The sequence below is a fragment of the Ranitomeya imitator genome, chromosome 1 (assembly GCF_032444005.1).
Source record: "Ranitomeya imitator isolate aRanImi1 chromosome 1, aRanImi1.pri, whole genome shotgun sequence".
NCBI classification, from domain to species: Eukaryota; Metazoa; Chordata; class Amphibia; order Anura; family Dendrobatidae; genus Ranitomeya; species Ranitomeya imitator.
In genome coordinates this window covers 904,761,783-904,776,607 of record NC_091282.1, presented here as the reverse complement: position 1 = coordinate 904,776,607, position 14,825 = coordinate 904,761,783, and the positions used below count along the sequence as shown (strand labels likewise).

Genomic DNA, 14,825 nt, shown 5'->3' with positions numbered 1-14,825 from the left:
AATAAGTATTTGGTCAGAAACAAAATTTCATCTCAATACTTTGTAATATATCCTTTGTTGGCAATGACAGAGGTCAAACGTTTTCTGTAAGTCTTCACAAGGTTGCCACACACTGTTGTTGGTATGTTGGCCCATTCCTCCATGCAGATCTCCTCTAGAGCAGTGATGTTTTTGGCTTTTCGCTTGGCAACACGGACTTTCAACTCCCTCCAAAGGTTTTCTATAGGGTTGAGATCTGGAGACTGGCTAGGCCACTCCAGGACCTTGAAATGCTTCTTACGAAGCCACTCCTTCGTTGCCCTGGCGGTGTGCTTTGGATCATTGTCATGTTGAAAGACCCAGCCACGTTTCATCTTCAATGCCCTTGCTGATGGAAGGAGGTTTGCACTCAAAATCTCACGATACATGGCCCCATTCATTCTTTCATGTACCCGGATCAGTCATCCTGGCCCCTTTGCAGAGAAACAGCCCCAAAGCATGATGTTTCCACCACCATGCTTTACAGTAGGTATGGTGTTTGATGGATGCAACTCAGTATTCTTTTTCCTCCAAACACGACAAGTTGTGTTTCTACCAAACAGTTCCAGTTTGGTTTCATCAGACCATAGGACATTCTCCCAAAACTCCTCTGGATCATCCAAATGCTCTCTAGCAAACTTCAGACGGGCTCGGATATGTACTGGCTTAAGCAGTGGGACACGTCTGGCACTGCAGGATCTGAGTCCATGGTGGCGTAGTGTGTTACTTATGGTAGGCCTTGTTACATTGGTCCCAGCTCTCTGCAGTTCATTCACTAGGTCTCCCCGCGTGGTTCTGGGATTTTTGCTCACCGTTCTTGTGATCAGTCTGACCCCACGGGGTGGGATTTTGCGTGGAGCCCCAGATCGAGGGAGATTATCAGTGGTCTTGTATGTCTTCCATTTTCTAATTATTGCTCCCACTGTTGATTTCTTCACTCCAAGCTGGTTGGCTATTGCAGATTCAGTCTTCCCAGCCTGGTGCAGGGCTACAATTTTGTTTCTGGTGTCCTTTGACAGCTCTTTGGTCTTCACCATAGTGGAGTTTGGAGTCAGACTGTTTGAGGGTGTAATATATAGATCTCAAGGCAGGGTATACATCACAAATAAATCAGAATAAATAAGAATGTCAAACTATATGCGTTACCTACTAGTGCCTGATCTGTAACCCATATGGACACAAATTGTGGGACAATTCGGAGGTATATAAGCAAGAAGAAAAGAAGAAACAAACCGAACTCAAGCCCAAATCAAGTTAATAAATATTTATTGAAGGGTAGAGTACACCATGTGGTAGGGGGGGAAAGAAAACCAAAAGAAAGGCACAAAAGCCAGGAGACGAAACAAAATATTCAAATAGTCGCACAAAATGAGTGTGGCCCAAAAAGATAAAGAATCAAATAGTAGAATATTGCTATATGTATATAAATAAATGAGTAAATAAATAAATATACATACACACATGTGCATACGCAGTAGAAAATAAGATAATTATATATATAAATTATAGATAAAAAAGTTTGTCTCATGCGTGTGCATAAGTAATATATACTGTATTGGGAGATATTATGAGACCAGTTTGAAAACTAAAGTGCGTATAGTGCATGCATATTTTTAACCCATGTGCGTGTATATTAAGTAGCAATATATAAAGGATAAGCAGCCACTGTGACAAAAAGAGGGTAACCGGATCTAGGTAAATGCGCTGAGATGTTGGTACAAATGAACTCCAATAATATAGATATTAGTACATGGACTCAAGCCGCAAATACCTGAACAGATCGTCTCCTGGATGTGCCAGTCCCCGACGCGCGTTTCGGCGTCAGCCTTCGTCAGGGGGTGCACATGTGTCTTTTTATACTGATAACAAGTTTAAACAGGTGCCATTACTACAGGTAATGAGTGGAGGAAAGAGGAGACTCTTAAAGAAGAAGTTACAGGTTGTGAGAGCCAGAAATCTTGATTGTTTGTTTCTGACCAAATACTTATTTTCCACCATAATATGCAAATAAAATGATAAATAAAAAAGAAAATGTGATTTTCTGGATTTTTTTTTCTCAGTTTGTCTCCCATAGTTGAGGTCTACCTATGATGTAAATTACAGACGCCTCTCATCTTTTTAAGTGGTGGAACTTGCACTATTGCTGACTGACTAAATACTTTTTTGCCCCACTGTATGTATGTATTGATGTTAAATATATTAAAAGACTAATATGGAATAAATATATCTAAGTAACAAGTGCAATGTCACCGACAGCCGCAGCATCATGGACAACCACCGTGCGGTCACCAAAATGTTCACAGTACAGTCAGGGACCCACGACACCCGAGGCGCGTTTCGCTGAGGAAAGCTTCGTCCAGGGGAGGTCCAGACTACATATCCAGACTGCTGCTATACGGGGAGGTCCAGACTACATATCCAGACTGTTGTTATATGGGGAGGTCCAGACTACATATCCAGACTACTGTTATATAGGGAGGTCCTGACTACATATCCAGACTGCTGTTATATGGGGAGGTCCAGACTATATATATCCAGACTGCTGTTATACAGGGAGGTCCAGACTACATATCTAGACTGCTGCTATATGGGGAGGTCCAGACTACATATCCAGACTGCTGTTGTATAGGGAGGTCCAGACTACATATCCAGACTGCTGTTGTATAGGGAGGTCCAGACTACATATCCAGACTGCTGCTTTATGGGGAGGTCCAGACTACATATCCAGACTGCTGTTATAACAGTGTTCCAGACAGTACAGTCAGAGTGCAGTCGTAAACTTGATAGACAATAGTAGGGGAGTAGAACTGACAAAAGAAAAGAGAAAAGTAGAGCTTTTAAGGTTAGTTTGTCATGACACAGATTAGCGGACAACGCAGATAAAAATAAATAGACCCAGATCAGGATATAATTTCTAACCCGGGCAGTCAAGCAGAGAACCATGACAATATGATCCAGGCCTTAGGTAGTGGAGATTAGTGATGCAGTATTTAAAATATAATAGTCTCAACAGCACAATGTGTTTCGATGCACAGAGGCCCCTGTATCCGGGGGCAGAATGCAAAACAGACTAAGGCCGGCGTCACACTACCGTGTTTTACGGACGTAAGAGAGGTGCTGAAAATATGGATTGCATACGGTACAATGTTTCTCTATGCCCCTGCTTCTATCAGCCGTATTTTACTGATCCGTATTATACGGTCTTCTAAGGCTGTAGAAAATCGCAGCATGCTGCGTTTGTCACCGTATTGCGCAAAAAATCCGCCAATAAAAGTCTATGGGGGCCAGAAATATATGGATTACACACGGACCAGCAGTGTGGCTTGCGAGAAATACGCAGCGGTGTTCTATAGAAAAGCCGGCAATTCAGTGCGGTGTACAGTAAAATCACACTGACAGCTTACAATAGAATAGGTTGAATAAATGTGTACACATAGAATAGGTATATATATATATATATATATATATATATATAATTGATACACATATATGTATATATATTAATATTTCATACAGCGCTAGATAGCTTTAAAGCCGGTAATTCAATTGCTGGCTTTTGCTATCTCCTTCCTAAACCCGACATGATATGAGACATGATTTACATACAGTAAACCATCTCATATTCCCATTTTTTTTGCATATTCCACACTACTAATGTTAGTAGTGTGTATGTGCAAAATTTGGGCGCTCTAGCTATTAAATTTAAGGGTTTAATGGCGGAAAAAATTGGCGTGGGCTCCCGCGCAATTTTCTCCGCCAGAGTAGTAAAGCCAGTGACTGAGGGCAGATATTAATAGGCTGGAGAGGGTCCATGGTTATTGCCCTCCCCCCCCCCGGCTAAAAACATCTGCCCCCAGCCACCCCAGAAAAGGCACATCTGGAAGATGCGCCTATTCTGGGGTAATGAAGGGTTAATGCCACCTTGCTATTGTAAGGTGACAATAAGCCAGATTAATAATGGAGAAGCATCAATTCTGACACCTATCCATTTTTTTTTATTAACCATTTCATGCTATTGGATTAATAATGGATAGGTGTCAGAATTGACGCTTCTCCATTATTAATCTGGCTTAATGTCACCTTACAATAGCAAGGTGACATTAACCCTTCATTACCCCATATCCCACTGCTACATGGGAATGGGAAGAGAGTGGCCAAGTGCCAGAATAGGCGCATCTTCCAGATGTGCCTTTTCTGGGGTGGCTGGGGGCAGATGTTTTTAGCCAGGGGGGCCAAAAACCGTGGACCCTCTCCAGGCTATTAATATCTGCCCTCAGTCACTGGCTTTACTACTCTGGCGGAGAAAATTGCGCGGGAGCCCACGCCAATTTTTTCCGCCATTTAACCCTTAAATTTAATAGAGCGCCCAAATTTTGCACATACACACTACTAACATTACTAGTGTGGAATATGCAAAAAAAATGGGAATATGACATGGTTTACTGTATGCAAACCATGTCTCATATCATGTCGGGTTTAGGAAGGAGATAGCAAAAGCCGGCAATTGAATTACCAGCTTTCTGCTATATCGCGTTGAAATAAATATTAATAAATATATATATTTATATGTGTCTCAATGACATATATATATATATATATATATCTATATCAGTATATATGTTTTTATGATTTTTTGAGAACATGGATCCATTGTATGTCCGTATGTCGGTTTTGCAAGCCTGCGAGAAAATCTCGCAGTACGGATGCTATACGGATTACATACAGAGGATGCCATGCGCAAAATACGCTGACACACCCTGCCTACGGAGGAGATACGGACCACTATTTTGGGGACTTTTCTGCGTATTACGGACGGAAATTACGGACCGTATTTTTATACGCTGAGTGTGACGCCGGCCTAAGCCTTGAAGCATATACAGTGGGGCAAAAAAGTATTTAGTCAGTCAGCAATAGTGCAAGTTCCACCACTTAAAAAGATGAGAGGCGTCTTTAATTTACATCATAGGTAGACTTCAACTATGGGAGACAAACTGAGAAAAAAAAATCCAGAAAATCACATTGTCTGTTTTTTTAACATTTTATTTGCATATTATGGTGGAAAATAAGTATTTGGTCAGAAACAAAATTTCATCTCAATACTTTGTAATATATCCTTTGTTGGCAATGACAGAGGTCAAACGTTTTCTGTAAGTCTTCACAAGGTTGCCACACACTGTTGTTGGTATGTTGGCCCATTCCTCCATGCAGATCTCCTCTAGAGCAGTGATGTTTTTGGCTTTTCGCTTGGCAACATGGACTTTCAACTCCCTCCAAAGGTTTTCTATAGGGTTGAGATCTGGAGACTGGCTAGGCCACTCCAGGACCTTGAAATGCTTCTTACGAAGCCACTCCTTCGTTGCCCTGGCGGTGTGCTTTGGATCATTGTCATGTTGAAAGACCCAGCCACGTTTCATCTTCAATGCCCTTGCTGATGGAAGGAGGTTTGCACTCAAAATCTCACGATACATGGCCCCATTCATTCTTTCATGTACCCGGATCAGTCGTCCTGGCCCCTTTGCAGAGAAACAGCCCCAAAGCATGATGTTTCCACCACCATGCTTTACAGTAGGTATGGTGTTTGATGGATGCAACTCAGTATTCTTTTTCCTCCAAACACGACAAGTTGTGTTTCTACCAAACAGTTCCAGTTTGGTTTCATCAGACCATAGGACATTCTCCCAAAACTCCTCTGGATCATCCAAATGCTCTCTAGCAAACTTCAGACGGGCCCGGACATGTACTGGCTTAAGCAGTGGGACATGTCTGGCACTGCAGGATCTGAGTCCATGGTGGCGTAGTGTGTTACTTATGGTAGGCCTTGTTACATTGGTCCCAGCTCTCTGCAGTTCATTCACTAGGTCCCCCCGCGTGGTTCTGGGATTTTTGCTCACCGTTCTCGTGATCATTCTGACCCCACGGGGTGGGATTTTGCGTGGAGCCCCAGATCCAGGGAGATTATCAGTGGTCTTGTATGTCTTCCATTTTCTAATTATTGCTCCCACTGTTGATTTCTTCACTCCAAGCTGGTTGGCTATTGCAGATTCAGTCTTCCCAGCCTGGTGCAGGGCTACAATTTTGTTTCTGGTGTCCTTTGGCAGCTCTTTGGTCTTCACCATAGTGGAGTTTGGAGTCAGACTGTTTGAGGGTGTGCACAGGTGTCTTTTTATACTGATAACAAGTTTAACCAGGTGCCATTAATACAGGTAATGAGTGGAGGAAAGAGGAGACTCTTAAAGAAGAAGTTACAGGTCTGTGAGAGCCAGAAATCTTGATTGTTTGTTTCTGACCAAATACTTATTTTCCACCATAATATGCAAATAAAATGATGAAAAAACAGACAATGTGATTTTCTGGATTTTTTTTCTCAGTTTGTCTCCCATAGTTGAGGTCTACCTATGATGTAAATTACAGACGCCTCTCATCTTTTTAAGTGGTGGAACTTGCACTATTGCTGACTGACTAAATACTTTTTTGCCCCACTGTATACACAATAATGACACCAAACCAAATGAAAGAAACACACAGGGGTGGTTCATAAAATATTGATGTCATAGAGACTCAACCAGACTGCTTTTATACCCAGACTTATAACGACCCAGACTACCGAACCATATTGATGTTATGGGAGGATGTGTAGATGAACTGCTGTTATAGATGAAGGTCCAGATTAAATAGCTAGGCTAACGTTCAGACTACACTGCCAGACTGCTATTACAGGGGGTTGTCCAGACCACACAGTCAGATAACTATTTTATTATTTATTTCTGCACTTAATATTTTTGCAATGTACCTCTGTGTAAACCATTTCTTATTATTTGTATTAATACATAACTAGTTTTTTCAATCTCTATTTTCCACAGATTGTCGATATTCTTTGGAGTGACCCCATGCCTCAAGAAGGGTGTAAGTCGAACAATGTTCGCGGTGGTGGTTGTTACTTTGGTCCAGATGTCACAGAAAAAATCCTTCAAGAACATGGGCTGAAAATGTTAATCAGATCTCATGAGTGTAAGCAAGAAGGATATGAGTTTTGCCATAATGGAAAGGTATACAAATCTGCAGTTGCTTTTTAAACTTTTTAAAGTAAATCTGTAAAATCAATTGAATGTTAAATATCAACATTTAATTTAATTAACATAATGTATGCAAATCATTACTAATTAGAGATAGGTATATCAATTCACGGGATGCCAGTCAATTAGCCAGGTTAGTAGCCTCTGGCCACTGGACTGGAGGTTTGCAATTCTCTTACCTTCTTTTGATTAGCCAGGGCTTGCGTCATGCAGCTTTGATGACCATCAAATCAAAAGCCGCACCAGAGATCCTGGAAGGTAAGAGATTCACAGGCCTCCCATCCAACAGGCAGAGACTACTAACCTAGCAGATGGAACACAATCCCACAAATCGGTCCACCCATTTCTGTTACTAATAATTTTATTTCAAACTGCAAGAAGACATGAAATGATAAATGCTCTTGTCATTTACCAATATCTTCTAGGTCTGGCTAAGACCTGTATTACCATGCCATTGGAGATTTAATTTGACTGATGCTATATTGGCTGTTACAATGGGAGAAAGCATATTAGACTAAGTTCACACTCATACAGCTCCACTGAGCACTATTGGGGCTCCCATCAGAATCCTGTTTTTTAGGCATTCCAACATAAACCCCAACCTAGTGGTCCGTGGAGAGCAGGAGTTTGACATTAGCTTTACCTAGCAACAATGCTAGCAAACATGGTATGCTAAGAACATGTTCTATGGAAGCTCTAGCCATCAGCAGCACAAGTAATAGGTTAAAATGTAAAATAATTTGCCATAAAGTATTGTGAAGTCTATACATTTTTCTCAATGCAAAGTTTTTGTATTGTGTTATAGAACAGTATCAAAAGACAAAAAGATATAATCAGCACCAGGATAAAAGCTCAAAGGTATTAACAAAAAGGCCCACAGTCCCAGTTGAAGACAATTCCATTTTTCAGAGGTGACCGCAAGACAATAATAAAGAACAAATAATATATTTGAAGGATGATACATGGATTTACTTGTAATCATGTGAGGGTTGTTGATAGGTATTGTCCATAAGGGTTATGACCGTAAGGTGGGCCAGTAAGAAGGGAACTGGGCACAATCAAAGAGCCTCACTAGAATTCCCACCAAGGTCTCCCGATCTGACCCCTAGACTTTTGTCTTTGGGGTCATATGAAGGCAATTGTCTATGCTGTGAAGATACGAGATGTGCAGCATCTGAAACAACGGATACTGGAAGCCTGTGCTAGCATTTCTTCTGCGGTGTTGCCATCAGTGTATCAAGAGTGGGAGAAGAGGGTTGCATTGGCAATCCAACACAATGGGCAGCACTTTGAACACATTTTATAAGTGGTCATAAACTTGTAAATAACTAATGAAAGAATAAAGTTACATTAAAACCAAGCACACCATTGTTTTCCTTGTGAAATTCTCAATAAGTTTGATGTGTCACATGACCCTCTTCTCATTGAAAAAAATGAAATTGGATCCAAAATGGCCGATTTCAAAATGGCCTCCATGGTCACTACCCATCTTGAAAAGTTTTCCCCCTCCCATATACTAATGTGCCACAAACAGGAAGTTGATATCACCAACCATTCCCATTTTATTTAGGTGTATCCATATAAATGGCCCACACTGTATAATATAGAGTCATTACAAACAGAGTGATCTATTTCAAGTGTTTATTTCTGTTAATCCAATTCTGTTACAGCCAATGAAAACCCAAAAGTCATCTCAGTAAATTAGAATAATTAACAAAAAACATATGCAAAGGCTTCCTAAGCATTTAAAAAGGTCCCTTAGTCCAGGGGTGTCAAACTGCATTCCTCGAGGGCCGCAAACCATGCGTGTTTTCAAGATTTCCTTAGCATTGCATAAGGTGCTGCAATCATTATGTGTGTAGGTGATTAAATTATCACCTGTGCAGTACAAAGAAATCCTGAAAACATGACCTGTTTGCAGCCCTCGAGGAATGCAGTTTGACACCCCTGCCTTAGTCTGTGTCAGTAGGTTCCACAATCATGGAGAAGACTGCTGACTTGACAGATGTCCAGAAGGCAGTCATTGACACACTCCACAAGGCAGGTAAGCCACAAAATGTCATTTCTAAAGAAGCTGGCTGGTGCTCTGTGTTCCAAGGTGTTGTTTTCAGATGAAAATAAATTTTGCATTTCATTTGGAAATCAAGGTTTTAGAGTCTGGAGAGGCAGGCACACAATCCAAGCTGCTTGAGGTGTAGTGTGAAGTTTCCACAATCAGTGATGATTTGGGGAACCATGTCATCTGCTGGTGTAGGTCCACTGTGTTTTATCAGTCAGCACAGCCATCTACCAGGAAATATTAGAGCACTTCATGCTTCCCTCTGCTGACAAGCTTTTTTGGAGATGGAAATTTCATTCTGTCCGCACTGCCAAAAGTACCAATACCTGGTTTAAAAACAACAGTATCGCTGTGCTTGACACCTCAGCACTGCCACAGACTAATAGCCTCCATGCCACGCCGCATTGATGCAGTAATTGATGCAAAAGGAGCCGGGACCAAGATTTGAGTACATTAACTGAACATACATTTCAGTAGTACCAAAAAAGTAGAAGAACGCAACAGCACTCACCAAATCTGCAGTTTCCAGTGTCCTTTATTGAAACACCACGCGGTACATCTTCACGAGACGACGGCCGTTTCGCGCTACACACGAGCGCTTCTACGGGTTGGACCCGTAGAAGCGCTCGTGTGTAGCACGAAACGGCCGTCGTCTCGTCTGCCGCACTCCCATCCCTCTTTTTCTACTCCCCCGTGCCGTGAAGATGTACCGCATGGTGTTTCAATAAAGGACACTTGAAACTGCAGATTTGGTGAGTGCTGTTGCGTTCTTCTACTTTTTTGGTATTTCTCAGATTTTATTCCACGCAAGCACCTCCATTTATCCCTCGGACTGCTACCTACTGAGTATGTGTCACAGTTAATTTTTGTCTCTGGTCTGTGAGCTGTGCTGCTTTCTTTTTTCTCTTTTTTTCTTCTGTTATACATTTCAGTAGGCCAACATTTCAGATTTCAAAATCATTTTTCAAGCTCGTATTATAAAGTATTCTAATTTACTGAGATAATGACTTTTGGGTTTTCATTGGCTGTAAGCCATAATCATCAACATTAACAGAAATAAACACTTGAAATAGATCACTGTTTGTAATAACTCTACATAATATGAGTTTCACTTTTTGTATTGAAGAACTGAAATAAATTAACTCGATGATATTCTAATTTTGTGAGAAGCAACTGTAAGTGTTCTGCAGAGAGAAAAATGTTTTTTTTTAACTGTGAAATACATTTCACCTGCTTTCTTTTGTATTTGATTTTCATAGGTCCTGACAATATTTTCAGCTTCAAATTATTATGAAATTGGCAGTAATAAAGGGGCATATGTAAGGTTGGGTCCTGATCTGGTCCCTCATTTTGTGCAGTACCAAGCAAGCAAATCTACAAACACTCTTACCTTAAGGCAAAGGTACTGTTCTGTGCACACATAGTGATTAATCTTTGCCAATATGGGGTCCAGGTTTCTTAGTCTTTGAACGTATTTTGTGTTCCAGAGTAAGTACAGTAGAAGCTTCTGCACTCAGGGCCTTAAGGGAGAAGCTATTTGCTCATAAGTCAGATCTCATCCAGGAATTCAACAGATATGACAAGAATAAGTCTGGTAAATGTATTACTTGACCTTCACAGTAGATATGTAGAAGTCCATAGTCAAGTCTTGAGGTTTGCATGTCAGAGTCTATATTGTGATAAGTATCTTAAATCATATAACATTGGGTTTACCTATACAGGATATATTACGCTAAATCACTGGGCAACTGCACTAGAGTCCATCCTTAATCTCCGACTGCCGTGGAGAATGCTTAGACCACAGCTTGTCCGAAATGCGACAGATGGACTGTTAAGATACAAAGAATGGTTTGATGAACTTGCTGTGTGCCAATCAGTAAGAGAGGTAACAAATATTTCGGGGTGGGTTTGGTGGTTTAGTTGAATTATTTCAATATAAGGTGCTTGTTAGATGGGGGGTGGTACATTATCTGTGAGAGTCTTTTTGTGTTTGAAGCCAAACTGTAATGGCAACATTATATTCTGGCTTTGATGAAGTACTTAAAAGAAGATTTCTCCTGTTCAAATGTGATTGTACTTCGGACTGTTCCTTGTTATTACCTTGGTCTATGTGGACTTTCAGTATGTTAACCTCTTCACCTCAAAAGCCTGTTTTCACCTTAATGACCAGGCTAAATTTTACGATTCTTACCAGTGTCAATTTATGAGGTAATTTGTCTGGACCTCTTCAACGGATCTCAGTGATTCTGAGACGGTTTTCATGTCACACATTTTACTTCATGATCGTGGTAAAATTTGTTTGATACAACTTGCATTTATTTGTGAAAACATCTGAAATTTCGGGAACATTTTGCAATTTCCAAACTTTTTAATTCTTATGCTCTTATACTAGAGAGGTACAGTGGGAAAAATAATTATTTGATACAGTGACGATTTTGCAAGTTTTCCCACCTCCAAAGACCAGAGAGGGCTGTCATTTTTATCGTAGGTGCACTTCAACTGTGAAAGACAAAATCACATTGTATCATTTTTACAGAATTAATTTGCATTTTATTGCATTATAAGCTTGCGAGCAGGGCCCTCATTCCTCTTGGTATCTGTTTTGATCTATGTGTTTATTGTTATGCAGTAATGCCTGTTGTCTGTACAAGTCCCCTCTAAAATGTAAAGTGCTGCGGAATATGTTGGCACTATAGAAATAAAATTATTATTACTATTATGAAATAAGTATTTGATACAATAGAAAAACAGCACTTAATATTTGGTACAGAAACCTTTGTTTGCAATTACAGAGGTCAGACGTTTCCTGTAGTTCTTAACCAAGTTTGCACACACAGCAACAGGGATTTTGGCCCACTCCACCATACAGATATTCTCCATATCTTTCAGGTTTCGAGGCTGTTGCTGGGCAACATTGAGTTTCAGCTCCCTCCAAAGATTTTCTATTGGGTTTAGGTCTGGATACTGACTAGGCCACTCCAGGACCTTGAAATGCTTCTTATAGAGCCACATCTTAGTTGCAAAGTCTGTGTGTTTTGGGTCATTGACATGCTGGAAGATCCAGCTTTGACCCATCTTCATTGCTCATACTGAGAAAAGGAGGTTGTTGTCCAAAATCTTGTGATACATGACCCCATCCATCCTCCCTTAAATACGGTGCAGTCATCTTGTCCCCTTTGCAGAAAAGCACCCCCAAAATATTATGATTCCCCCATCATGTTTCACAATTGGGACAGCATTCTTGGGGTTGTACTCATTCTTCTTTCTCCAAACACGGCAAGAGGAGTTAATACCAAAAAGTTCTATTTTGGTCTCATCTGTGCCAACAGTTGTTGCCTTCTCACCAAGCTGCTTGTCTATTGTCCTGTAGCCCATTCCAGCCTTGTGCAGGTTTACAATTTCGTCCCTGGTGTCTTTAGGCCGGTTTCACACATCCGTTTATTTCCGGTACAAGAAAACGGTACCATAGGTGTCCGTGTTTGTAATACTTGCAGCACACCTGTGGCAACCATGTGCCGTATCAGTACCACACGGACGGTCGCCGGGGAAGAAACGCTACAGTAAGCGCTGTTCCCCGGTGGCGGGTACTGAAGACGGCTCTCATCATTCTCCCTTGCTCTGCCAGCGATTGGCGCGAGCAAAGGAGAATGATGAGAGTTATATTAAAGTCTGAACTATGACAGCAGGTGGGGGGGCTTTTGTGACTCTTACTCCCATCATCTGCGATAGACTTTAATATAACTCTCATCATTCTCCTCTGCTTCCGCCGATCGCCGGCAGAGCAGGGGAGAATGATGAGAGCCGTCTTCAGCACCCGCCACCGTGGAACAGCGCTTACTGCAGCGCTTTTTTCCCAGCGGCCGATGCATGTCACATGGAGTGTGGAGGATGTGTTTCCGGCTGTGCTTATGGTAAAAAACAAACATGCCTATGTGTGGGGCACACTGACACACGGTCCATAAAAACACACTGACGTGCACAGATCCATTCATTTGAATGGGTCTACGTGTATCAGTGTCTCCGGTATATGTGAAAACTGTCACCACACGGACCGGAGACACGGATGTGTGAAAGAGGCTTTAGACAGCTCTTTGGTCTTGGCCACGGTGGAGAGCCTAGAGTGTGATTGATTGTGTGGACAGCTGTTTTTTTTTTTTTTACAGGTAATGAGTTCAAACAGGTGCAATTAATACAAGATTCTGTTTCTCACAGTTGAAGTGTACTTATGAAAAAAAATCACAAACCTTTCCATTCTTTGTAGGTGGGAAAACTGTCAGTGTATCAAATACTCATTTTTCCCACTGTATGTCACACAAAATAGTGAATAAACAATATTTACCACATGTTGGGTGTTTTCCAGAAATAACCAGCAGTGGATGTTGCTTAATAAAAATTGCAAACTGCCATTGTAGTGTCCAGTATGTTGTAGTCCATAGTATGTTGTAGTGCCCAGCTTGTGCTTCTGGAGACACGCACCTGTGAATGAGGTGGGCTCTAAATGTGGTTTATAAATCTAAATATTGGCCTGATAAGTCGGGGTGCTGGTATGACAGACCGTGAGGTCTAATAACATAGTATAGTAAATCTACCGCACTCCCTAAGTGGAATATCTTATCCAGAAATGTAGTTTTTAGAACTAAACTAAAAACTACATTTCTGCATAAGATATTCCACTTAGTGAGTGCTGTAGATTTACTGAATTTCTTTTTCTGGGGGGGCTTGGTGAGGATCCATTTAGCTTTTCCAGAGCTTTTGTGCTACCAGTAACGTTGAAGCCCCTAGATTTCCGTTAGATGACGGAATGGAGTAGGGACTTGCATTTTTTGTGGATCTAATTGAAATTTTTGTTGGGAACATTTTACACAACAATTTGGATCACATTTAACCAGCACTCTACGCTGAGCACTCACGTTAGGGTTTTCATCTAAATATTAGAATGATGTGATTCAGATGAAACCTTGAGGGATACATTCACTATAATGAGACAGCAGTTATTCTGGACTCCGTATTGCCTCTGCTCAACAGTCTCCTTTTCAGAGGTGCACAAAACTGTGGTTGACCATGCTTTTATGCACACCTAAAAAGATGGAGATCCTTGACTCATAGGCATGACAGCTTCCACAGTGTCCCCACCTCCCTCGTTACAGGAAATCTTCTGCCGGGGGTTCTTTCTGAATCATGTATTTCAGAGATTTACACTGAAACTGCGATGTAAGTGCTAAGGGAAGAGCACAGGATAAATGTGAAGCCTTACTGCGATCTTTAGGAGGCAGAATGTAAAAATCAACAGCAGGTGAAGAAGTTGTTTGTTTTTTTTTTACACCGATCCCCGTTCTGTATGCAAGTAATTAGGCGACTTTATTCTTTGCGTCATTACCATTGCAGCGATACAAGATTTATATTGGGTTTTTCTGTTTGGTTGCTGTCACACATTAAAAAAACTTTATTGCAAAAACTTGTCATTGCCATATTTTGAGAGCTATAATTTTTCCATAATTCATCCGACAGAGTCATGTGAGGACTTGTTTTTTTTTGTGGGAGGAGTAGACATTTTTATTGGTACCATCGTCTGTCACAATGTTTTTTGATCGCTTTCTATTCCAATTTTTGAGAGACAGAATGAACAGAAACCAGCAATTCAGGAATTGATTTTTTTTATGCCGTTCCGCGTATGG

The 14,825-nt window shown here is 41.0% G+C and overlaps 1 protein-coding gene across 1 annotated transcript in view; it reads left to right on the top strand.

The window, feature by feature from the left end:
• The window catches only part of PPEF2 (protein phosphatase with EF-hand domain 2), a 139,076-nt gene that overhangs the window by 118,816 nt on the left and 5,435 nt on the right, over positions 1–14,825 (top strand). Inside the window, exons 13-16 of the mRNA XM_069743398.1 lie at positions 6,879–7,064; positions 10,410–10,552; positions 10,638–10,744; positions 10,872–11,035. Of these exons, the coding sequence (XP_069599499.1) occupies positions 6,879–7,064; positions 10,410–10,552; positions 10,638–10,744; positions 10,872–11,035 (600 nt within the window). The remainder of the gene's footprint in view (positions 1–6,878; positions 7,065–10,409; positions 10,553–10,637; positions 10,745–10,871; positions 11,036–14,825) is intronic.